Raw genomic sequence first — 25,636 nt, 5'->3', positions numbered from 1 at the left:
AAAATAGCTGCTAAGTGCGTAGGGACCACGAGCATCAGCTGTCAAACCAACCCTGTCTCCTTATCTTCCCTCCCTCCTTCCCTGCAGCCAGGGAAGTTGTTCTTACTTATTTATAATTGCTTTATCATTTTAAAAGGTTAAAAATTATTTTTGGAAAAGTTGATTTTTCTCGATTTACTGCCAGCCACTCCCTAACCCGAGGTTTAAGGGTTAAGCCTCAAAAGGGGCATGTAATCGCGACCAGGCTTGTTGTTAATGATGTGGTGAGTGTTTAAATGTATTGCAGGTACTGTATATTATTAGTGTAGGAATTTAATTTTTTGGTGATATACCGGGTATGTGGGTGTCTGACTGACAGGGAATGTATCCCATTGAACTCCGTGTTATAATGATCACAATTTATGATATTTTGATCGGCGATGGGCTTTTCAGGAACGTAACCTCATCGTAAATAAGGGGATACCTGTAGAAACTTCCAATTTAATACCTCTTTCTTATGTAACGAGAGTTACCCTAGGTCACACGAATTTTGGTCCGAGCATAAATTCAAATCACATGCACCAGGAGTCAGGAGGCAGCTGGGCCAGCCAATTTGGAGAGATGCACAGATACGTATTCTCGCTCACTGTGTGAGTTACTTTATGAATATTTATCAACTCACAAATAAATCATAAGCTAATAAACATTTCTTTGTATATCAGTCTCTCCTCGACTTACGACGAGGTTCCGTCCCGACGACCAGGTCATAAGTCGATTTGGTCGTAAGTCGAAAAGGTGAAAATAATACATAGATATTCTAAAATGGGGGTGAAAAATATTTTATACGACCATGGCCGTCGTGTGTCCGGGTTTTCGTAAGTCGAATATGTCATATGTCGAGGAGAGACTACCAGCAGGTTGAGCGAGGGAGTTATGTTATTATGGTTATTTTTCAGTTCGTTATTTTCGGGTAGATACACTTAACTTTCTTCATTCATTTATTGTAATTTACATGCACACACAATCCATCGTACATAATATGCAAAAAAAGTTAAAGAAATAATTTTTGTTACCAGGGGTCAGCCCACCCAGGCACAGGTCACCGACCCACATCGGGGCCTGGGCAGGGAAAAAAATGCAGAAATGGAAAAAAATTAAGCAAATCAAGTGTGAGAAGCGGTATATGTGATGTGGTTTCAAAGAAAGAGAAAGAAACAATTGAGATCCTGCAATTATGTATAAATGAGACAAAGTCAGGTTAGTTATCTGGGACTTGGTCACAATTTTTGTGATGCCATATGGCATGAGGTTAAAATACATAAAGGGAATAAACATTCCTTTGTGCACAAGCATTAGCACTCTAAGCAGGAGGGGAGTGTGGAAGCCCCATTGCTAAAGGTCAGCAGAGGCAACATCCCCAGCTGAACAGTGTTGCTATGGCAAGTGTTGAGGCCATGCAGCCAGCATATTGTGTAAATGGCAGTTGTGTTAAACTTTCATTTATTTTTTCCTTAATGGTTTTAGCTGCATATTTTCATCTATTGTAGATAGTATTTCATTATTGTTTTTAATGTATTAGGTAGTAAATTTCAGTAGATGGGAACTATTTTTCTTTAGTTCTCCTGTATAAAGGGGAGTATATTAAGAATGAATGCGTAATGTATTGAGGAATAAATAAGTCTACTTTGGAAAGTATATGTTAGAGCCATTATTGAGAGTCATAAAGTGTGTTTGAGAGGAAAAGTTGTGAAGGTTGTGAGATGAAAGGATACAGTATATGCATGGAAGTTTAAGCAGCATCGCTGAAATGTCTAATGAAGGTGAATAATTTCCTTGTGTCATTAATGGATTTAAAAAAAAAAACATGAAGGAAATTTTAGGAAAACAGTGTGGGAAGAATTGATGATATAATTTTGGGTAAATAATTAAATGGTGTCTATTCTTTATAAGGGGAGTGAGGTAGTATATGTTATTGTTTGTTGGTAGGGAAAATCTGATTCTCAGTGAAAGTAAGCTTTATATTAAAGTTAGTTGTATAATATCTTAGTAGTAGTACAGCCTTTTTCATGGCTATGGTGAAAGTAAGAGAGGTTATGGAGAAAGGTGTAAGTTTGGTATAGGAAGTTAGTCAGATCCTGCTTGCTGATACTATCGTATACAGTAGTTCTGTTAAGAATGATTAAAAAATGTGTGGACGTGTATGTACCAGGAAAAATTTATGAGTATGAGTGAACTAAGGTAAAGTTACGAAAAGGAACAAATGGAGAGAGGAAAAAAATTTATTTGTTTGAAAGGCTGAAGAATGGAAGAGGTGAGGTGGTTTACATGTGAAAGATGGAAGTAAGATCTGCTGCATTTGGAGAGAGAGAGAGAGGCAACATTATGATGTGAGAGTGAACCTTGGTCTCTGGGTGTGAGAAATCATGTGCTTGAGAGTAAGAAATAAATAAAAAAAATAACTGGAAGCAAAACAAATGTTGAACATAAAAAGGAAAATCATATTTTACTTAGGTGGTACAAAATGGATATAATAAAAGAAAGAAGTGAATGATTAGTAAATATTGTATAATTCATATGTAGATGGCAGGAGGGAGAATGAAAAACAAGGAGATGGAATGTTTGGGTGAAGGTTTTATTAATGGTGTGGGTGGAACAGTATACATGAACCAAGAAGATTTTGTGCTGCTCTTAAATAGTGGTTGGTTGTGTGAAGAAACAGGTGTCAATCATATCAATACCTTGAGCCTTGTTGCGGAAGGGATTACCATAACAGAAGATATCTCTTGATTTTGGCCTCATGCATTTTAGTAGGAAAAGGCCTGAAAGGTTAAAGAAAGATATATGTACAATGAAAGACAAAAGTCGTGTCGTGAAATTTGGTGAAAACATAATGCCGAAGGGCTAAACTTTTGGTGTGCTCTTCCTTGTGGTAGGGGGCTCTCATAATGTTTCACGAGTTATATTTAATCTTCGGACAAAACCGCAACACGACTTTTGTCTTTGATTGTACACCTATGTCCTTTTCTAACCTTCCTCTACAGAGATACTCAGTCTTTCTTGCCAGAATAACATGAGTTTTACTGTTTATATTGTCAACTGTGTGAAGAAGCATTATTTTATTGAAATATCTTGCCTTTTTTTCCTCGTAATCAACTCGGTGAGCAGGGTTCAGTAATCATGTAAGCAATGTGGAACTTTAAATCACATGTTAAACTGTAATAACTTATTACTATAAGGATTGACGCACATGTTGTGTTGGGAGAAGTTCATGGTTAATGAAGCCATCCAGTAACTCTACAGTAACCCTCTTGTATACAATCTGTGTTCAGTCAAATTAATTTTGCATCCAGTCTATATACTTGACTTCCCACCCTTTTTTATTGATTCCTGTTTCCATTTTTATTTTTATCGTGAGTTTTACTGTTGTCTCCATATCATATTGTACCTGTAGTGTAGCACCACACTCTAACTTGTTATTTTTAAGGAAATTCAGGCAATATTTGGTAGTCTTGGGAGGGTTTTGTGTGGATCATCAACTGAGGTCATACACTACAACCCATACAAAGAGTTTTATAATTGAATATATGTGTGAGTGTGTGTGTGCATGCATGTGTGTGTGGTGTGTTTGCATGTTTGTATGCATGTGTGTGTGTGTGTGTGTGTGTGTGTGTGTGTGTGTGTGTGTGTGTGTGTGTTGTGTGTGTGTGTGTGTGTTTTGTGTTGTGTGTGTGCGTGTGCGCCCAGCAGTAATTGGGAACCTGGATGTTAATCGATTTGCAGATCGTATTCCGGGGTAATGGTTAGCCAGTGCAGTTGGCAAGTTGTCCGGTCTTCTTAGACTATTCCTTGACATTGGGTCATGCAACTTGTTAACTTTGGTGGCCCTTGGGTCAACCATCCTCGTTACATGAGAGGCAACCATTATTTTTATTTTGTGTGTGTGTGTGTATAATAATAATAATAATAATAATAATAATAATAATAAACGGTTTATTGAAAAAGTTCTGCAGCCCGAAGGCTGAAAATATACATTGGACATAATTGACTTATTACATACATTGACATTGGTAGTTTAACAAAAGCCTTCATTAGAGAAAGGTAAAGGAACATTCAGTGAACATACAGATTAATGTAGGTGTTGAACAGCAAACACGTAGTGTAGTAACTCCCTCACAGATGGTGTGTGCGCGCGCGTGCGCATGTGTGCGTGCATCTATCTGTGTATATGTGTGTGTTACTGTATAGTATAGTGAACAGATCTAAAAGTTGTTACTCCTGGTCCAAACTTGTGACAGAGATCTCCAATATTAACTGAACATTATCTTTCACTGCCGTAACCGGGTTCAGAAACATAAAGAGGTACTGTACTGTAGAAATTAAAGATTTTTATTGTGAACATAACATGAGAATTGTTATAAAATGGTGATGCCAGATCAAGTACCTAAGCTCTCATTCTCCTTCTATACAGTGCAGCAAAAGTTCATTTTATATCTGAGTTGAGATTGGAGATGCTGAGATCTGGGGTGGTTGATCAGGTTTGAGCACCTGACAACTAATGTTAACAAAGAAGCAAATCATATTTTGCTCGCAGTAACACTCAAACCTTTCATTTGAGAATACCTTACTTACTAAATTGATGATATCCTTCAGGACTCTGCAATGAAAGTGAAAGATAATCTCATTAATGAATTTATCTGTTTTTAGATCATAGGCATTATACAGTAGACTTGCAGACTAGACATGTGTGCTTGCTCCTCTCTCACTACTGTAGAAGGAAGTCCATTTCTTTTACTCAATAAAGAAATAAACGAAGATATTTTTCACATTACTTCATTAGTACGTACTTTATTATTGATATGTGAGGAAAATATCATTCAAATGTGACAATTAATTTTCCTTTGAAGCATTTATTTTAATGTAATTTTTTGTATAAGAGCAGTATACAGGATTCTCTTTAATGTAGATCTTTCATGATAAGGAAGATGTGTACAGATAATGAATGATGGTTTTGTCTGGTAACTATATTGTATGTACTGTATTCTCTTATAAAGTGAAATAACCCCTTAGACAGTACAGTACAGTACAGTACTCTACTGTGTATTGTCATGTTACGGACATGCGTGTGACAGCAGAACACATGATCCATTACCCATCATCCTAACAATAAGTTGTGGTAAAAGCTTCCCTTTGTAACCTATGTAATAGCTCATACTTTTGTTCTTTTTGTACTTATAAATTGTTTTGTATTTGTTCTCATCAGCCTCCGTTTCTCTTCACACCTTCAGTATGTGTTCTTTTGTATCACTGTAACTGTTCTTCCACCACACTCATGTATCACTGTAACTTCTTCTTCCACCACACTCATGTATCACTGTAACTTCTTCTTCCACCACACTCATGCATCACTGTAACTGTTCTTCCACCACACTCATGTATCACTGTAACTGTTCTTCCACCACACTCATGCATCACTGTAACTGCTCTTCCACCACTCTCATGCATCACTGTAACTTCTTCCACCACACTCATGTATCACTGTAACTGTTCTTCCACCACACTCATGTATCACTGTAACTGTTCTTCCACCACACTCATGTATCACTGTAACTGTTCTTCCACCACACTCATGCATCACTGTAACTGTTCTTCCACCACACTCATGTATCACTGTAACTGTTCTTCCACCACACTCATGCATCACTGTAACTGCTCTTCCACCACTCTCATGCATCACTGTAACTTCTTCCACCACACTCATGTATCACTGTAACTGTTCTTCCACCACACTCATGTATCACTGTAACTGTTCTTCCACCACACTCATGTATCACTGTAACTGTTCTTCCACCACACTCATGTATCACTGTAACTGTTCTTCCACCACACTCATGTATCACTGTAACTGTTCTTCCACCACACTCATGTATCACTGTAACTGTTCTTCCACCACACTCATGTATCACTGTAACTGTTCTTCCACCACACTCATGTATCACTGTAACTGTTCTTCCACCACACTCATGCATCACTGTAACTGTTCTTCCACCACACTCATGTATCACTGTAACTGTTCTTCCACCACACTCATGTATCACTGTAACTGTTCTTCCACCACACTCATGTATCACTGTAACTGTTCTTCCACCACACTCATGTATCACTGTAACTGTTCTTCCACCACACTCATGTATCACTGTAACTGTTCTTCCACCACACTCATGTATCACTGTAACTTCTTCCACCACACTCATGTATCACTGTAACTGTTCTTCCACCACACATGTATCACTGTTCTTCCACCACACTCATGTATCACTGTAACTGTTCTTCCACCACACTCATGTATCACTGTAACTGTTCTTCCACCACACTCATGTATCACTGTAACTGTTCTTCCACCACACTCATGTATCACTGTAACTGTTGTGATCCGTGTAACTCTATGCTTAAGTTGTTGCTATCTCAGTGTTTAAATTATTTCCCAATGATGTCATTGACTGCCTTAGAGTAAAGTCTTCAATATTTGGCACTGAAACTACTGTACTGTACTGTACTGTACTGTACTGTACTGTACTGTACTGTACTGTACTGTACTGTACTGTACTGTACCATACTGTACTTTACTTTACTGTACTGTACTGTACTGTACTTTACTTTACTGTACTGTACTGTACTGTACTGTACTGTACCATACTGTACTTTACTTTACTGTACTGTACTGTACTGTACTGTACTGTACTGTACTTTACTTTACTTTATTTTATTTTACTGTACTGTACCATACTGTACTTTACTTTATTTTACTGTACTGTACTGTACTTTACTTTACTATACTGTACTGTACTGTACTGTACTGTACTTTACTTTATTTTACTGTAATGTACCATACTGTACTTTACTTTATTTTACTGTACTGTACTGTACTTTACTGTACTGTACTGTACTGTACTTTACTTTATTTTACTGTACTGTACCATACTGTACTTTACTTTATTTTACTGTACTGTACTGTACCATACTGTACTTTACTTTATTTTACTGTACTGTACCATACTGTACTTTACTTTATTTTACTGTACTGTACCATACTGTACTTTACTTTATTTTACTTTACTGTACTGTACCATACTGTACTTTATTTTACTTTACTGTACTTTACTGTACTGTACTGTACTATACTATACTGTACTTTACTTTATTTTACTTTACTGTACTGTACCATACTGTACTTTACTTTATTTTACTTTACTGTACTGTACTGTACTTTACTTTATTTTACTTTACTGTACTGTACTGTACTTTACTTTATTTTACTTTACTGTACTGTACCATATTGTACTTTAATTTATTTTACTTTACTGTACTGTACCATATTGTACTTTAATTTATTTTACTTTACTGTACTGTACCATATTGTACTTTAATTTATTTTACTTTACTGTACTGTACCATATTGTACTTTAATTTATTTTACTTTACTGTACTGTACCATATTGTACTTTAATTTATTTTACTTTACTGTACTGTACTATACTGTACTTTATTTTATTTTACTTTACTGTACTGTACCATATTGTACTTTAATTTATTTTACTTTACTGTACTGTACTGTACTGTACTGTACTTTACTTTATTTTACTTTACTGTACTGTACCATACTGTACTTTACTTTACTGTACTTTACTGTACTTTGCTGTACTGTACTGTACTGTATAGCTCTTAAAACCCACTCTGTAGCTTCCCAGTCAATGTGTCCACTATAGTACTGTACAATAACTTTACCTTGGTAATAACTGGGACCTGCAGCCTCTCCACTATTTTATTTCTTTATTTTTTTTTATTATTATTTTTAATTTATATCTCTATGTACAGTCACTTAAAAAAACTATCTACACAAAACTGTGTTGAGAAAATATGACACAACAGGCGAAGGATTTTGACAACCTTGCTGCATACCAAGAGTTAGTGTTCATTCATCAACCCCTCTCCCCCAAGTACAGATAGTTTTTTGGGCTGACTGTACAGTATACATATAATAATAGTTTTATTGAATAAAATAGGGTAATAATATTGAGTGTATTTTGTAATTGGTGAGAAGTACAGTGTTAGTCAAGAAATTAGATATTTTGGAGAATAATTCAACATGGCCACTGTGGTAAAGCTTCCCAATATGAAATTTATTCTTATGTTTTGTTCTTCTACCAACTTAGTTTTGATTCATTGTGATAATGGCTTAACTAGCATTTTATAAACAATACCCAATTTGAAATTACTTCATTATTTTTATATATTTAATAAATAGGTTAATTTTCAGTGTTAATGATTCACAGATTAACTTACTTAATATGTAATTATTCAATTTGATGATAATAATTTATTTTTATTATTTATCTCGTGAAGAAGAAGAAGAAGAAGTAACAGTGAAGTATTGTATATTTCCAGGGCTTTAAGGAGATGGATATGGATGTTATCGGTGATTTCCGTTATGCTGATGATGAGTTCAAGGATCCTGATGATAATCTGAGGTAAGTGTAGATGATTCTCATGTTATCTGCTGATGATTAGAACAAAGATCACAATGATAATTAATCTGAGGTAAGTGTAGATGATTCTCATGTTATCTGCTGATGATTAGAACAAAGATCACAATGATAATTAATCTGAGGTAAGTGTAGATGATTCTCATGTTATCTGCTGATGATTAGAACAAAGATCACAATGATAATTAATCTGAGGTAAGTGTAGATGATTCTCATGTTATCTGCTGATGATTAGAACAAAGATCACAATGATAATTAATCTGAGGTAAGTGTAGATGATTCTCATGTTATCTGCTGATGATTAGAACAAAGATCACAATGATATATAATTAATCTGAGGTAAGTGGAGATGTATCTCATGTGTAACAAAGTGTAGGTTAACTTTTAAGAGTCCTTGTGGTGCAGTGGTTAACACTCCCAGCTCCCACTTGGAAGATGGGTTTGAAATTTGCTCAGAATTTTTCCGGAAAAATCCCTAAATTCTGGGTTTGGGAACAAATTTCGAGGTTGAAAATCAGGAGCATTTTCTGAAAAAGAAAGGAAAAAATCTGGAAAATCTGTCCTAATTTTTATTTCTGGATCTGGGAGCAAATATCAATTATGGAATAATCCGCAATTACTGGAAAATTGGAGAAAATTTTGAAAAAATCACTCCAAACCTTTCTGCTCAGGGTTCCCGGTGTTATGAAAGACTGCATCATGTTTAGCCGCATCCAAACTTGGTTGGTACGTGGGTGGAAAGACCAACCGCTTGGGTAACACTGGATTTTTCTGCTCTGGGTTTAATTAAAATTAGTGTGCAAATATAAATTTTTCTTTAATTGTACATACAATACTAAAATGTTAAATAATACAGTAATAAGTCAATGTAATTCCGAGCTGAGCTAACGAGGCAAAGGGTGAGGTGACATGCCAAGACACTTGCACATTAACAGCACTACTAAACCATTGTCTTATAACATTTTACTTTATAATTTCTTTTTTTTAATTAATTGATACATGATAACTCAACTGATGAGTGAATAAACCAGGGCATATGGAGACAAATTATACACTAGTGATCTCACGAAGCTTCACAACTGCAACCACAACTACTGAGCAACCGCATAAATTATCACAACCTGTACTCAGACGTACTGAGTTAATTGCTAAAGTTTTTATGTCTAGTACAAACTATGGGATGTTTATACTAAAAATTATTCACTGCCCCCTCTTCCTCTCTCCCCGCTAAGGGTTGCCTCACTGATTGTTTGTCACCAACTACAGTACCTTACTGCCTCATTCATGATACAATATTGTTTATTTGTGTTTCATTAATTAGTAAAGATATGTTACTGTAATAATCTGTGCTTATTAATACCTGTACTCTTCATATACAATACAGTACAGTACTTTGTATATACCTCATAGGTAAAGAATAATGTTATTCAAGACATCTTCAGGTCATAACACCCACTAATCCCCCACCCAACAGTGGGTGACCTTACATTGCATCAGGTCAGGTTAATAACATGACCGTGTCTGCCTACTCCAGGTTAAAGATGACAAGATCTGCTGGTGACTACAATATATACAGTAGTATACATTAATTGTGTTTACAGTTTGAACAATATTGTATGTGTACAGTGGTGTTTGCATAAATAACTACAGCTGCTACGAGCTGCATCGTTTACTCTTTGAAAATACCACACTTATTGCTGTAACAGCTCTATTCATGCCTGTATCATGTAGAGCTTTCGTTTCTTAAAATACTGTATATTTATTTCACCGAACTTTTAGATAAAGTATTCAGGATTATTTTGATAAAAAATGGTGTGTCTAACAAAATTAGGACTGATTTTTTTTTTACTCTGGTATCAACATTTTTTATTATTTTTTTATTTTTTTTTATAAAAGAATGGAATTCCCATCAATATATCGTATCAAAATATTTCATTTAAGGATATATTATTGGAAACGTCTCAGAGAATTTATTGAGGATCATTCTGGTATCAAACTCTGCCCGTATCACAATTAGCCTTCAATATTGGCAGTTTCTGGATTCTTGAAATTTTCATAGTTGTGATTGAGTAAATGTATACAGTACAGTGGTCCCTTGGTTAACGAACACAATTCGTTCCAGAAGGTCGTTCGTTAACGAAACCATTGTTTCAATGGGATTTTTGGTAATTGGTTACAGCTCACCGAAAATTACATACAAAGTAAAAAAAAAAAATGCAGTAAAGTATACTTACTTTGAGGTGTGTATGTAGAAGGTTCATGGCTGATGATGGGAATTAGAAGTGGGGGTGGAAGAGAAATCACCTCATGCTTGATGCTGTCATTTCACCCATAAAATTTTAAGTTCTCTCGGTGTAATTCAAGATTATTTTCTTTAAATTAACACTGCACTGCACTATATATTGTCAATATGTGAAATAAATTTCAGAATGACCAATACCGTAATTGTACTATAAAAACGTAAAAATACTCTGTGTTCAAGAGACCCACAAGCAAGATGTTTCCTCCACTGAACAGAGATACAAACTGAGGCCTTGGTGGGTGAGTGAAGTGGCTGATGGGCGCACCAAAAACTAGTTCCCTGTACTGCAATTATGTTAAATAAGTGTTAAAGTGACTAAAAATTTTAATATAAAACTTGGAAAATTATTGAAAAGTACAACCTTCTTGATATTTACTCCAATTTTAACGAATGTAAGCCCTAGAACCGACTTCTGTATTGGCGGACTAATCTTCCAGCTGGTGAGCAAGCCAAAGCATGTTGAAACAATTTTGTAAGAAATTCGTTAACCGAAATGAAGATTCTTATGGAAAGTAATTCGTTAATTGAAATTTCGTTAACCGAGGGGCCACTGTACTGTATACCTCTCCAGCGATGATGACCCCAACCCCTAGTTTTCAAGGGGTTAAAATCCAAGCATATTGGGAGTGAAACCTCTGAAGTACTTTTACCCATTTACGCCTTTATACAGTAAATTTACAGTTGTGGACAAAAAGACCTGTGTAGGGAGGGAGGTGGTGAATGGGAGGGTAGAGGGATGTACAGTAGGTAGAGACTTGGCAACGTACCGGCAGGGTGTCGGTGAAAAGTCTCCTCAAACATTAAACCTCTATGACATTTTTTATTTTTTTATTTATTTATTTTTTTGATACCTAGTATTGAGTTAGTTTTGTTTGTGTAACTCTGCCTCTTTTCATAATAAAACTGCCCTCCCTACCTGCTGAGTCCACCACTGTACATACAGTACTGTACTGTACTGTACGTGTAGAATATGAAAAACAGCTTGAAAATGCCTCGTATACACCACTTAAGGGAATGACTTAGAGCTATGCCAGTTTGTATGGCTAATAATGTAGAAAATTAATAATTCAATGAAATTACAGCAAAAAAAAAAATAATAAAAATGTTTCTTGGATTTAGGTCATTGTGAACATTCAGTGTCCAGCACAGTCTTGGTGATGCGCCTGCATTTGTTTTCATCGGTTCTTTTTTTTTGGGGAGGTGGGACGGCTTTCATAAAGTTTTTCTGGTAGTGATTTACAGTCTAGTGTGTCAGGTTAATCTTGTCAGAGATCGAAACATGTGGGAAAAGGAGGGAAATACAGTCCAGTACAAGGTTGACACTCCCTTATCCGAAATCCTTGGGGCCAGATGTGTTTCGGATTTCATAATGGTTAGGGGTTTTTATTTATTTATTTTTTTTTTTTCCTCATCAGGGATCAGCCCACCCGGGCACAGCTCACCGACCCAAATTGGGGCCTGGGGGGCGAAAATGTAATAATAATAATAATAATAATAATAATTCATAGGTCTAGGTCGTTTCCCGTTTTTGATAATTTTTTCATTCTTGTGCTTCTTTATTATTATTATTATTTTATTTTTATTATTATTTTATTATTATTATTACTGTATTTTATTATTATTATTATTATTTTATTAATATTATTATTTTATTATTATTATTTTTTTGTTATTGTTGTTATTATTATTATCATTATTATTCTATTTTTGTGTATTTTTCATTATAAATTTTATTTACTATGAATTATTTTTATTAAATTTTCGCCCCCAGGCCTCGATGTGGGTCAGTGACCTGTGCTCGGGTAGGCCAATCCCTACTAAAAAAGAAAACAAATTCAATAAAATATGTTTTGCCCCATTAAAAAACTCAGTTTTCAGAGGTTTTCGGAATTTCGTATAAGGGGTTGTCAACCTGTTTTACTGTTTTGTATATAATAATGGATTGCTATTCACTTTTGTAAACCTTTGACTCACACTTTCTGAAACGTAATTCATGCACTCAACACACAACACCTCAAATCATCATCATTGTCAGAGGTAAGTATACAGCAAATTACTTTTTATAGAATATTATTCTTTACAAGGGCAATGTTTATCATAGTCATTGTCTTTAAACATTTATTGTTTATCCCCTATGTTTAATCGTACAGTACAATACCAGGCACCTAACCTTTTTTTTTCCATATTCACAATTTTTGCATTTGCAGGTTTTTTGGAACCTAGCCCCTGTGGATATTGAGGTTCTTTTGTATATCATCAGTAAGTATTTGAATTAACCTTATGAAGCTCAGATTAGTAAGTACAGTACAATACACATTACAGTTTTAATGAACTTGTGTGTTTACAGTGGGCCTCTGCAACGATTAAGTACCCAAGCCCTGGCTCTCTCTGGAGCATCTGGGATGGGAACTGGAGGACCTCCAGGAGTTCATGGAATTGAAGGGGGAGGAGAAGGCGGAGTACCTGAAGATCACGACCTGTTTGAGGAGATGTGTGCACACCGTTGTCAAGACATGAATGAGTTTGATGACATGTGGAGTGATAAAGAGAAGGAAATAACATTTAACCAAGAATCACTACAGTCAAACAAGTGAGTGTTTTACTTTACTACAGTATAGTATAGTGCATTGCAATATAGTACAGTATAGTACAGTGCAGTACTGTACAGTACAGTACAGTACAGTACAGTACAGTACAGTACAGTACTGTACAGTATTGTACTGTACTGTACAGTATAGTACTGCACATCTCTACCAGATTGATGCTGTGATGATCCAAGTGACTCCTGTTACCTCATAAGTTGGTTATAACATATTGGTACATCTTCAACATGTTACCTCATAAGTTGGTTATAACATATTGGTACATATTCAACATGTTACCTCATAAGTTGGTTATAACATATTGGTACATCTTCAACATGTTACCTCATAAGTTGGTTATAACATATTGGTACATATTCAACATGTTACCTCATAAGTTGGTTATAACATATTGGTACATCTTCAACATGTTACCTCATAAGTTGGTTATAACATATTGGTACATATTCAACATGTTACCTCATAAGTTGGTTATAACATATTGGTACATATTCAACATGTTACCTCATAAGTTGGTTATAACATATTGGTACATATTCAACATGTTACCTCATAAGTTGGTTATAACATATTGGTACATATTCAACATGTTACCTCATAAGTTGGTTATAACATATTGGTACATATTCAACATGTTACCTCATAAGTTGGTTATAACATATTGGTACATATTCAACATGTTACCTCATAAGTTGGTTATAACATATTGGTACATATTCAACATGTTACCTCATAAGTTGGTCATAACATATTGGTACATATTCAACATGTTACCTCATAAGTTGGTTATAACATATTGGTACATATTCTATACAAAAAGATTGGTAAAAAATGACTCTTTTTATAATGTTTTTTATTATCTAAATTATGTGAACAAAGGCCTTTATGCTTATGTTTTATAGTAAAGTATGTTTTTGAGCCTTTATTTAGGGCTGGGTTTACTTCAAACATTTTACTGCTGTGAGAAATAATATCTTTGGATAAGGTCTACATTATTAATACAGTACAATATATTGTGTGAGAATTATGTAAGGGTATTGTAATCTTTTTGTATTTATTATGTTGGTAATGAATCTTCCCAGTTGGATGGATTTATACCACCTCCAGACATTTAGCTGCTGCTCATAAACCTGGGTCATGAATGGAGTTTATGATCATATATGGAGGATTCTCTGCTGAAATCTCATTTTATAATTTAAAATGTAGTTAGTTGATGCTTCAGTGGTACGCTCTCCTGCTGTATATATAAGAGATAATGTAGCGGTTACAAGTGTGGTAACCCCATCTTATAATGAGTGAGGTGTAGGCAACATCACTCACTCTCTTCACTTTTTAATAAAAATAATTATAGTGGTGTTAGTTCCTGGCCAGTCTAACAAGGTGCAGTAGATAAGATTAACTAATTTAGTGTGAGTCATTACTGTACTATGTTATTAATCATAAAATGGTATTTGAGGCATCAGTCCTCCATTTCTATTAAAAGTACAGTCATTATTTGTGTATACTAAGATTCTCTTATGTTGCAGTGATAAGGAGAAGGAGCCTGGGTCTAGTTCAGAAGAGGAGGAAGAGGAGGAGTTTAATACTGGGCTAAGATCAGGAGAGACCAAAATGGAAGTTGATCAGGATGGTAAGTTATCTTGTCTTATATTGCATAAATTTGATGACTAAATGAAAGTAAATTACTTATCATTACACATTTGGGAGTAATCATTCAGCTGTTTAGTTGATGTGATGGTTTATATGACTCTTGACAAAGTTGTTAATATAGCAAGTACAGATGAGGTTCTTTGTGATGTTATATTTAAATGAGGTAAGTGTATTGTTGTACCTCTTAATAAAGAGACATTTGGTAAATTGCAGACTGGGCAGAGGTATTTGATAAGAGGTCAAGTGGTGGTGAGGGCGGCAGCAGTAGTGAGCCTGCCAACCCCTGGCAGTCTGCCCCCATGGCTGACACCTCAGATAATTCTGGTTGGGCAGACTTTGGTGGTAATGTGTTCTCCGGTGCTCCCACTGTAGATGCATTCGGGCAGACACATAAAGTTGAAAAGGAGGGGTTTGCCGCTGACTTCACCAATGTGTTTGGTCCAACTGTGGCACAACAAGATAGCTCAAATTCTGTTTTTGGTGAAACTACATCCAACCAAGGGGCCTTCAAAGCAGATTTCTCTAATGTGAATTTTGATTCGGCTTTTGAAACTAACTGTGATGACCAGAAGAACACTGTTCCTCCTACAGGTGAACCTCAAAATAGGTAAGTGGCATTATTATATATAAATGTTTTATTTATTGTTTGGATAACAAAAACTGCATGTTCTTCATTTCTAATACAACTAACATAGATAATGTGTGTTGTAGTGCATGCTTGGTCTTTCAGTAATGTCACTTGTTTATGTACTAATTTTTATTTACAAAACGTTCATCATTTGGGTAGTACAGTACAATACAGTACAGTACAACAGTACAGAAGTGGCTTATTACTTTGGCATATACATTGACTGTAAAGTAGATACACCAGCTTGACTATACTCGGAGAAGATACCAGCATGCTGGCAACCAGATGAAAGGACACGTTTAAGACTTTTTCCGATACACTATATGTACAGTGGAACTCTGATAAATGGTGTGGTTTTGGGATGTATCTGTTAGTCAGGCATCTCTTATAACATAAGACAACTTCCTAGGGGGAACTTGAGTCCTCAGTTAGGGTGCCCAGGCATGTAACTTTCACTAGTTTTATTCCAAGAGAATTTACTGTGCTAATATTTGATTATAAGGATTTTTTATTAATGAATCCTTGAGTCATGATATATTTAATAATATTGAGGTATCCTGTGACCTTTGAAGATTTTCTTTTTCCATTGGGAAGTAGAATGAATTCTACCTCTTCCTTGAGTTTGGAGGGGGGGACAGTAGACAAATTATTGCTAAGTTCCACACAAACAACTTAGGAATTATATTTTGGAATGTAACCTGTTTGTATCCCAGAGACATCCTCTACTGTACATTACTGTACTCTTATAAAAAATGAGAAGCATTTTTTCTGATGCTATCTCTCTCCAAGTCATATTTAGCAGCTTGTGGGGTAATTTATTGTCCCGGAAACCTCATTCTTCAGGATATAGCTGGAACATTCTCCAGGATATAGCTGGAACATTCTCCAGTATGCAGCTGGAATTCTTTAGTTGAAGTAATGAATGACTATTTAACTTTTAAGATGAAGGCCCTTAGACAGGAAAAAGGTGTGTTGTTAGGTTTTAGCTAACATATACAGTAGGTTATATCAGCTTTATGGAAAAGAATTATTTGCATATTAGGTAAGTTTTTATCAGATCGTAATACATGTTTGTGTACATAACTGTGTGTTGCTTTGATGGTGGTATAGCTTTAGATGTTATTGCTTTATATTTGTGTCCAGGTGGCTTCTATTAATGTATGTTATGGGGGTGGAGTGCAGTAGTACAGTTTGACCGCTTCCTTACCACCACAACTGTTGTCTGTAAAAGGGAGATTGGTAATAAAGGTTGCTGTATATAGACAAAAGATCTAGTTGTGTCCACCAAACAGTACATTTCATGGTCTTTTGGAAGAAAATATGTTGTATTAATATTATTTAAATCATCAACAGTAAACAGTATGGCTAAATTATTACTGACACAGTGACTCATGTACGGCTATTAACATAGTGTCAGGAAAACCAGAAATCTTGAAATAGCATCCCTTCTAGCCTAGCTTAAGCTCTTATAAATAAGGTAACTAGGCTCTGATAGGTGTAAATATATACGTTCACATAGTCATCCCCACAAACCCATCAAGCTACAACTCAGGCTTAGGTTCCCCAAAAGGTGAGCATATATCAGCACTACCCTGGGTGTAACTCAGTTTTATTTTACCAGGTGTGGGGTCTGACTTCAGGTTACTGAGAACACGTTCACATTCTCTTTGGTATTTTCTGAATTGGGATGTTGGGAAGATTTAGTTCGGGAGTCTTGACTTGAAATCTCACTTTAGTATAACTGGGGTCAGCTTGTAAATGTATTTTGATAAGGGTAATAATATGCCAAATTTTCAAGCACGTACAAATCATTGAGAGGGTCTGTTGGCCACAACTGTGAAACTTTATGATACAGGAATGTTAAATATTTCAGTAATCCATCCTTCCTTATACTGTACTGTTGAGTTAACTTATGTTGGATGTTTGTCCACCACCTCTCACTAACATGAGAAGTAAAAGCTTCAAACTGAAAATGGAGAATTGATCCTAAAAATCTTTTTTCCAGCCTGGCACCTCAGACACCCTCCTGTCTACAGGGGGGTAGTGTAATCAGTTGAAAATTAAATCCCAAATGATGAATTAACTCTGAAATCAAGGTGGCTGTATAATGAGTGTACTGGTCAAATAGACAAGGCTGTGTTTTAGACCTGCCTCTTTGAGCACAATTTTTACAATCAATTTGATTTTTAAGTCCAACAGTTGTGATGGGGAGGAAAAGGCAACAGTTGCCCCCACCTGTCTGTCAAGGAGTGCTGCTCCCCAGGATGCTCATTATCTGGACCCCCATGGCTGCTTAGCTAGATAATAGCATTTAAAGATCATTCTTCCATCTGTGGTAAAAACTAGAAGGATTTATTTTTTCTGTAGTGCATCTAACCAAGTTGAAAATAACCAATGTATACTCGTAGTTTATTATAATATTTTAATACAATGCATGGCTTTGGTGTGCAGTAAATTGGCAGCAGCAGTGAGTGAGGGAGAGTCAGGGAAGGAAGATCAGGAAAGTAACGATGATGACTTGATAGACAACTTCAAGTAAGTATATACCTCAATATTGTTTTTCATGCTACTTCTTAAATGCTGTATATCCTCTTTCTCTCCTGTGTGGGTAATTAGTAGATACAGTACACAACTCACTGAAGCACATACTAAAACATAGGGTCTTCAGTACAATAAGTCTTGACAAGAGACTTTCAATATACACTTGGTGGAAACTATAGTACAGCACATGTGAGTAACTTGCTATTCATATTGTTTCTCTCAGTAATAATTGTTTATCATACATGTCATCAAAACCTGGTTGTGAGGAGCCAGAGGTGTTTACCAAGAGATCTCATGATACACAGTACAGTATGCAGCATTTTTCAGCCCAAGTGGACAGTTTTTCAGTTGGTGACATACGAAGGCCAATAATTGACATTTTACGACCTGAACTGACAGTTGTAAAACATAAACTGATAACAATAGTGACATAGGAGACATACTGTACGTTGAGGTCGATCATTCACTGTGTTGAGTGTCCGAGTGAATGCTCAAAGTACAGTATATCTCCTACACCATTGTTGCTATCGTTATCAGTTTATTGATATTGAAACAGTTTATTTAGCCAGAAAAATACAGATACAGGGTCGATAATAATAACAATATTGACATGGCTGAGCCACTTGAGAGCTTGGCTCTCTTGAAGGCACCTGATATATATTGTACATTTTCTCATGGAAGTACCTGTATTATGTAACATTTATTATCATCTGGAATAGTACACGTAACATGCGGTTAGTAAGAGCATATCAGAATATTATCACTTAATTTATTTTTTATATAAATTTTATTTATTTATTTTTTTTATTATGGGTATATACAGTCTCTCCTCGACTTACGACGGGGTTCCATCCCGACGACCAGGTCGAAAGTCGAATTGGTTGTAAGTCGAAAATGCGAAAATAATACACAGAAATTTGAAAGTGGGTGTCTCTTTTTCTTCTCAGCACCACGAGAACTCTCACTTTTAAGCTTGCCAGCCATTTTAAAGGGAATTACAAACAAAAATTTTGTCAGTTCACAGCGCGATCACTAACGTCGGTACAAGTAAATACGTAATTTGAAAAATATTTTATACGACCACGGCAGTCGTATGTCCGGGTTGTCGTAAGTCGAGGAGTATCTGTACAAATTTTACAGTGGAGTGGATATTCATTAATATAAGGGAGGGAAGCAATTCAAAATGGGTTGTATTAATGTGAAACAAGAGGACAGAAGCTGACAGTATCATGTCTTGTTGGCAAATATATAATTATTGCAATGGTAGTTTCTATCTATCTGCATGACAATATCTGATATACTGTACAGTATAGTCTTGGTTTACGCAGATTTTTTATGCGCGGTTGGTCATTTACGCGTCACCTGTCCAGACCCGCCAGTTATTAGTTACGCGGTACAGTGGTCCCTCGGTTAACGAGCACAATTCGTTCCAGAAGGTTGCTCGTTAATCGCAACCATTGTTTCAATTGGTTTTTGGGTAATTGGTTCCAGCTCACCGAAAATTACATACAAACTAAAATTAAATGCAGTAAAGTACACTTACTTTGAGGTGTGCATGTAGAAGGCTCCTGGTTGATGATGATGATGATGGGAATTAGAATGGGGGTGGAGGAGAAGGGAGAAGAGAAGGCATTGGGGTGGAAGAGAAGTCGCCCCATGCTGCCATTTCACCCATAAAATTTTAGTTCACTTGGTGTAATTCAAGATTATTTTCTTTAAATCAACACTGTACTGCATTAAATATTGTCAATATGTAAATTAAATTTCAAAATGACCAATAATTTGACTGGAAACACAGAAAAAAAGCATTTATGTTGGAGAGTCTGAAGCAAGATGTTACCTCCACTGAAAAGACACAGAGACTGACGCCTGTATGGTGTGTTGACAGGCTGTTTGGCACGCTGAAAACTAGTTTCCCTGTACTTAAATTATGTTAAGTAATTGTTAAAATGACTAAAAATTTTAATATAAGACTTTTAAAATTATTGAATAGTACAGACTTATTGATATTTACTAAAATAGTAGGGAATTTAAGCCCTAGAACCGATTACTGTATTGGCGGACTAATGCGACAGCTAGTGTGCAAGAGAAAACATGTTGAGGGTCGCTCGTAAGGAATTCGTTAATCAAGGGAATGCTCGTTAACCGAGGATCACCGTATGTATGTACTGTATATATTTGTATGTATATATATATATATGTATGTATATATATATGTATGTATGTATGTGTGTATATATATATATATATATATATATATATATATATATATATATATATATATATATATATATATATATATATATATATATATATATATATATATATATATATATATATATACACACACACACACACCAGTACACACACACACCAATACACACATACACACACACACACACACTTTTAAATTAGTGCTATTATCTGCTTTACCTTTATGTTTATTAGCAGTAATTTAATAAATATTTGTGTTATCGATAATTAATTTTATATTTATATTTAAAAAGTTTGTGAGATGTGCAGGTTTTCAGGGGAATGGTGAGAAGTAGAAGGTGGTAGTACAGTAGTGCATGAATTACCTCTAAAGGTTAGCAGCCATTACAGTACTGTACAGTATAATGAGTTCTTCCCTAAGCTTAGTTTTGTTTATAAGGAATTACTATACAGTACAGTACACTTAATTTTTATATTTCCTTTAACTCGATCAAAGTTACGCCTAACTCTTTTTGTAGTTTGTAATTATAGAACCTCCATAAACATCAACTCTCAAAAGATGTATGTTTAATGAGTAGTATTGTACAAGCACTACACACAACCTTCTCCAGCCAAGATGTTTCATGTGGGGAGAACTTCTTAAGACAACAAGAGGCTATGTTGTTCTTGCATTTAATCACCAACTAGGTTTCTGAGTGTACTAAGAAAAACATCTCAAGTCTAAACAATTGAATATTGTTACATGGGCCTTGTAAAAAGTAGTTCTCAGATAAATTAAACAATTATGTGAAAAGGGTTAAACTCTTCCACCCAGGAATGGATACAAGTTGTACAAATGTTTTCTATTTTCAAGTTTTCCATTAATTCAATTTTTTTCTTCATGTTTAACCACTTTATCCTTTCATCTTTCTTCCTTGAAGGCTTGACTGACACTAATGTAATGGTACCGTATAATTACTATTACACACACACACACACACACACACACACACACACACACACACACACACACACACACACACACACACACCTGATAAGTAAAAGCCTTAACACATCCCTTAAATCATAACTGATGAGTACCGGGGGAGGGGAGGATTATGGAGGGATGCTCAGCCACTTGGCATTGTGCCATGCTACCCCTAAGCCACAAGGCATCCATACTAAACCCAAGAAAATCACAGACCTTCCCAAATATGTATATATAGGCACATTTTTGAGTCTGTATCATGGTTCAGACTTTTTCACTTCACTAGTAACAAGAGGGCATTTGAGGAGAAACAAGATGGTTCTCCAAAATTTGGTTATTGGAAATTTACAGTTAAGAGAATTCTGTATGTCATAGGTCTATTTTGTTTGTTTGTATATACTGTACAGTACTGTATTACTATATACTGTACAGTAAATACACTAGTACCTCAACTTTTGCGAGGGATAGGTTCCTGGGACACCCGTGATTGTAGAATTTCACAAATAGCGTTCTTTTACACCTTATCTTTAATATTATAGTGTACCATAAATTAGGGACCAAAAATAAATAAAATTAAAAAAAAAATTATTTAAGCCCTCTAAATACTACACATGTATGTACTTTATACCGTTGTATTATGTGTTAATAAATATAAATTAAATGAGAAGCGAGTAAATGTGGAGTGATGTTAAGGAAATCAACTGGATTGGAGTAGCAGCAACGCGTCGTCTGCTGCCTGCCTCACATGACCCGTACCATACCACTGCGCCATCAGCACCCTTTTACGAACGCTCGCCTAACGCACAACACTGTGAATGAAACGAGCGTACATACTGAATATTTAGTTTTCCTGTAACAAACTTATGACTGGGAAGAATATATATTTTATCCCTCTCATAAATGTAATATCAGCATTATGGGAGCAAAATAATTAGCAGTGTTTCTTTTAATGTATATAATGGTTGCTGTAGAGGCCTCATTAATGATACTGAAGATATTATTGTTCCTCCTTGAAGACCTCTGGACTGGGATCATCCAGAATGTGCGATGAAGGGCTGGCAGGTGAGGAAGCTGTATCGGTGGAGTTAGGAGAGAAGCAGGCCATGAGGGTGGCAAGGGTTGGTGAAGAGAGTGGGGGAAGACTGGATGAGACAAGTTGTGTTTTTTTGTGGGGGTGGGGAGGGGGACAACACCTTAACATTAGGGTTTGCAAATTCAACAGATTTAGGATGACCAGAAGCATTGTCAATAATGTGGAGAACCTTGAATTCCTGCCCTTTCTTCTCCAGGTACTTTTCTACTTCACATACAAAGCAGTTGTGGAACCAGTCCATAAACAGTTGTCCCATCATCCATGATTTCTTATTTGATCTGTAAAATACAGGAAGATTTTGCTTGTCCTTCCCCTTAAATGCCCTGGGGTTGCAGGAATGGTAAAGCATCATAGGCTTTATTATAAAGCCTGCTGCATTTCCACACATAAGTAGTGTAACCTGATCTTCTGCTTCTCTAAAACCTTTGAAACCTGAGGCTCTCTTTTCTTCCTGGGTGAGATATGTGCATGTGGGCATCCTCTTATACCATTAAGCAATCTCATCTGCATTGAACACTTGCTCAGGCATGTAACCATTTTCAGTAATTATTTCCTTAAACATAGCAGGTTGTGCAGCTGCCACCACGTGGTCCACAGCTTGCCTTCATTATGAAGCCTTTTTGCAACATTGCTCTAACACGTGTGAGGCCTGCACAGACGTTCACTGGCCAGTGACGGCCCAGCCTCGGGTTCACCCACCTCACTTTCACTCACAATAGGTCAACAGATGCTGGGTCATCCACATAGGACACACTTTGTGAGAGAGGAAACCTTGTCGAAACTTGCTGTGGTGGTAACTCAATTTTTGGTGTGGTAGTGCTTGTGCCCTTACTATGGCAGTGGCCTCATTACATACATACAGGTACATAGATACATACATACATACAGTATATACTCTCATTTTAATGGAATCCGATATAACGAACTCTCGATTTAGTGGAAGGAATTTTTTCCATTATTTTTCACTCAGTTTAGTGAACTAGATGGCAAAATTGAGATTAATTTTGTTAATACGCTCACACCTACGGAGACACCTCAGACACATGATATGCACATAGAAATATTATTCATGGCTTACCTTAAACTAGGGGGTTCAGTCATTGTTTTCAATTTTATCCATAATTTCCAAACTTTTTTTCCCATTTGATGGCCGCACTTTTTTAACTTTCTACCCCACACCACTTCCTTTCTGAGACTTCCGAGAGACTTTCGGCATGATGTCTAAGCAGGGTAGTTAGTTGACCAAGAGGTAGCAGTGAACAACACACGCGGTGGTAGCAGGACACAGACTAAGCGGATGTAAACAAACCCCACGTACCAAGCAGCGTATTTGGCGCAGAATTTAATGGATTCACACTGAATTTAGATAACTAGTTCACTAAATTTAACAAAAGTAATGGAAATTCAATTTAGCAGAAATTTCATTTTAACGAAAAGGGGTGGCTCAAATTAATTTGTTAAATCTAGAAAATACTGTGTGTGCAGCATTCATATATATATATATATATATATATATATATATATATATATATATATATATATATATATATATATATATATATATATATATATATATATATATATATATATATATATATATATATATATATACAGGTAGTTCTGCTATGACGCGATAATTGTGTTCTTGTAAAATATCGTGTTATAGAAAATCGCGTAATAGAAATAACAGGGCTTATGGAGAAAATAGGGTTAGGTGCAGATTACTCGAAATCGAAAAAATTTAGTAGTTAGCCTAACACAAAGGATAGCACAGTCTAAATAAATGTTACATTCATATCTAATAATGAAATCATACAGTAAATGTAATACTTTACCTTGACAAAATATGAATGTAACTTGATGGGGGAGAAGGGTGATTTTGAGGTTGATAACATCGAGCTTCTCTTCAAGTGTTATATCCTTTCTTTTACGATCATCACCGGGAATTCTATCACCAGAACGCTTCTTGGAGATATTCTTCTTTACCATATTCACAGTTAATACCACAAAATTGGAGAAATAGTAAGCAAAAATCGCGTTATAGCAAACAAGCGTTCGCGTTATACAAATATCGTTCCTAATTCATAAATCGCGTTAGAGCAAATTAAGCGTTATCAAAACAGTTATAAAGAAACTCTGTATATATATATATATATATATATATATATATATATATATATATATATATATATATATATATATATATATATATATATATATATATATATATATATATATATATATATATATATATATATATATATATATATATATATATATATATATATATATATATATATATATATATATATATTAAACTTTTATTTATTTTTGCAACCCTTTATAAATACACTATTAAGTGTTGTGTTATGAGTGGCAAAATTGCATGTTAAAAACTTTGCACATTTGGTTCAGCTTCCTCTCATCTCGAGGCCTTCTGAAGAAAAGTGAAGGTAGCAGTGAAGCAGGTACGACAGATCCTGTTGACAACAAAAGTGAAGCTCTGTCGGGGGACCACCACACACTGCAGGAAGAAGAGCCGGTAGCTGAAACTCCATCACAGAGCTAATATTTCCTTAAGGTATAGCTACATCTTATGTTATCAACTTTTTTAATTTGTTTTTAGTCTGGATGATAATCTTTAAGGTAGGTTATTTATCATCAGGATTGAGTCTCCCATTAATATTGTGACACTTGTTATCCACATTTTATCTTGTTCATTATTTTCCTCAACCTTACTTCATGCGACTTGTCCTATTTTTGACCTAGTACTGTACTGTACTGTTCTAGTCTGACACATCTTTCTATAGTCAGTGTAAACCAGGTATCCCCCAAAACTTGTGGCTCTGTTGTAAAACTAATACATTAAATAATTTGGATATGTTTCACCTTCACAGGATTTTAATAAAAGATTCACTAGGAATGAATGTGACCTTTTAAGTAATAATGAAGGTGACCTGTTAAGTGATAATGAATGTGACCTGTTAAGTAATAATGAAGATGACCTGTTTAGTGATAATAAATGTGACCTGTTAAGTGATAATGAAGGTGACATCATCATCAATATTTTCTGGCCATTTTCCACACTTGCCTGGGTTAGTATTGATTGCAGCTGTTGG

At 35.4% G+C, this 25,636-nt stretch overlaps 1 protein-coding gene across 1 annotated transcript in view; it reads left to right on the top strand.

Annotated features, from left to right (window-relative positions):
• The window catches only part of LOC121872849 (serine/threonine-protein phosphatase 6 regulatory subunit 3-B-like), an 80,933-nt gene that overhangs the window by 47,982 nt on the left and 7,315 nt on the right, over positions 1-25,636 (top strand). The window contains exons 16-21 of the mRNA XM_042375899.1: positions 8,422-8,504; positions 13,169-13,411; positions 14,951-15,054; positions 15,288-15,681; positions 18,154-18,237; positions 24,933-25,098. Coding sequence (XP_042231833.1) covers positions 8,422-8,504; positions 13,169-13,411; positions 14,951-15,054; positions 15,288-15,681; positions 18,154-18,237; positions 24,933-25,086 — 1,062 coding nt within the window. The 3' untranslated portion in view covers positions 25,087-25,098. The remainder of the gene's footprint in view (positions 1-8,421; positions 8,505-13,168; positions 13,412-14,950; positions 15,055-15,287; positions 15,682-18,153; positions 18,238-24,932; positions 25,099-25,636) is intronic.

The sequence above is a fragment of the Homarus americanus genome, unplaced genomic scaffold (genome assembly GCF_018991925.1).
Source record: "Homarus americanus isolate GMGI-L3 unplaced genomic scaffold, GMGI_Hamer_2.0 scaffold11022, whole genome shotgun sequence".
Taxonomy (NCBI): Eukaryota; Metazoa; Arthropoda; class Malacostraca; order Decapoda; family Nephropidae; genus Homarus; species Homarus americanus.
This window is presented reverse-complemented; position numbering and strand designations above follow the sequence as displayed.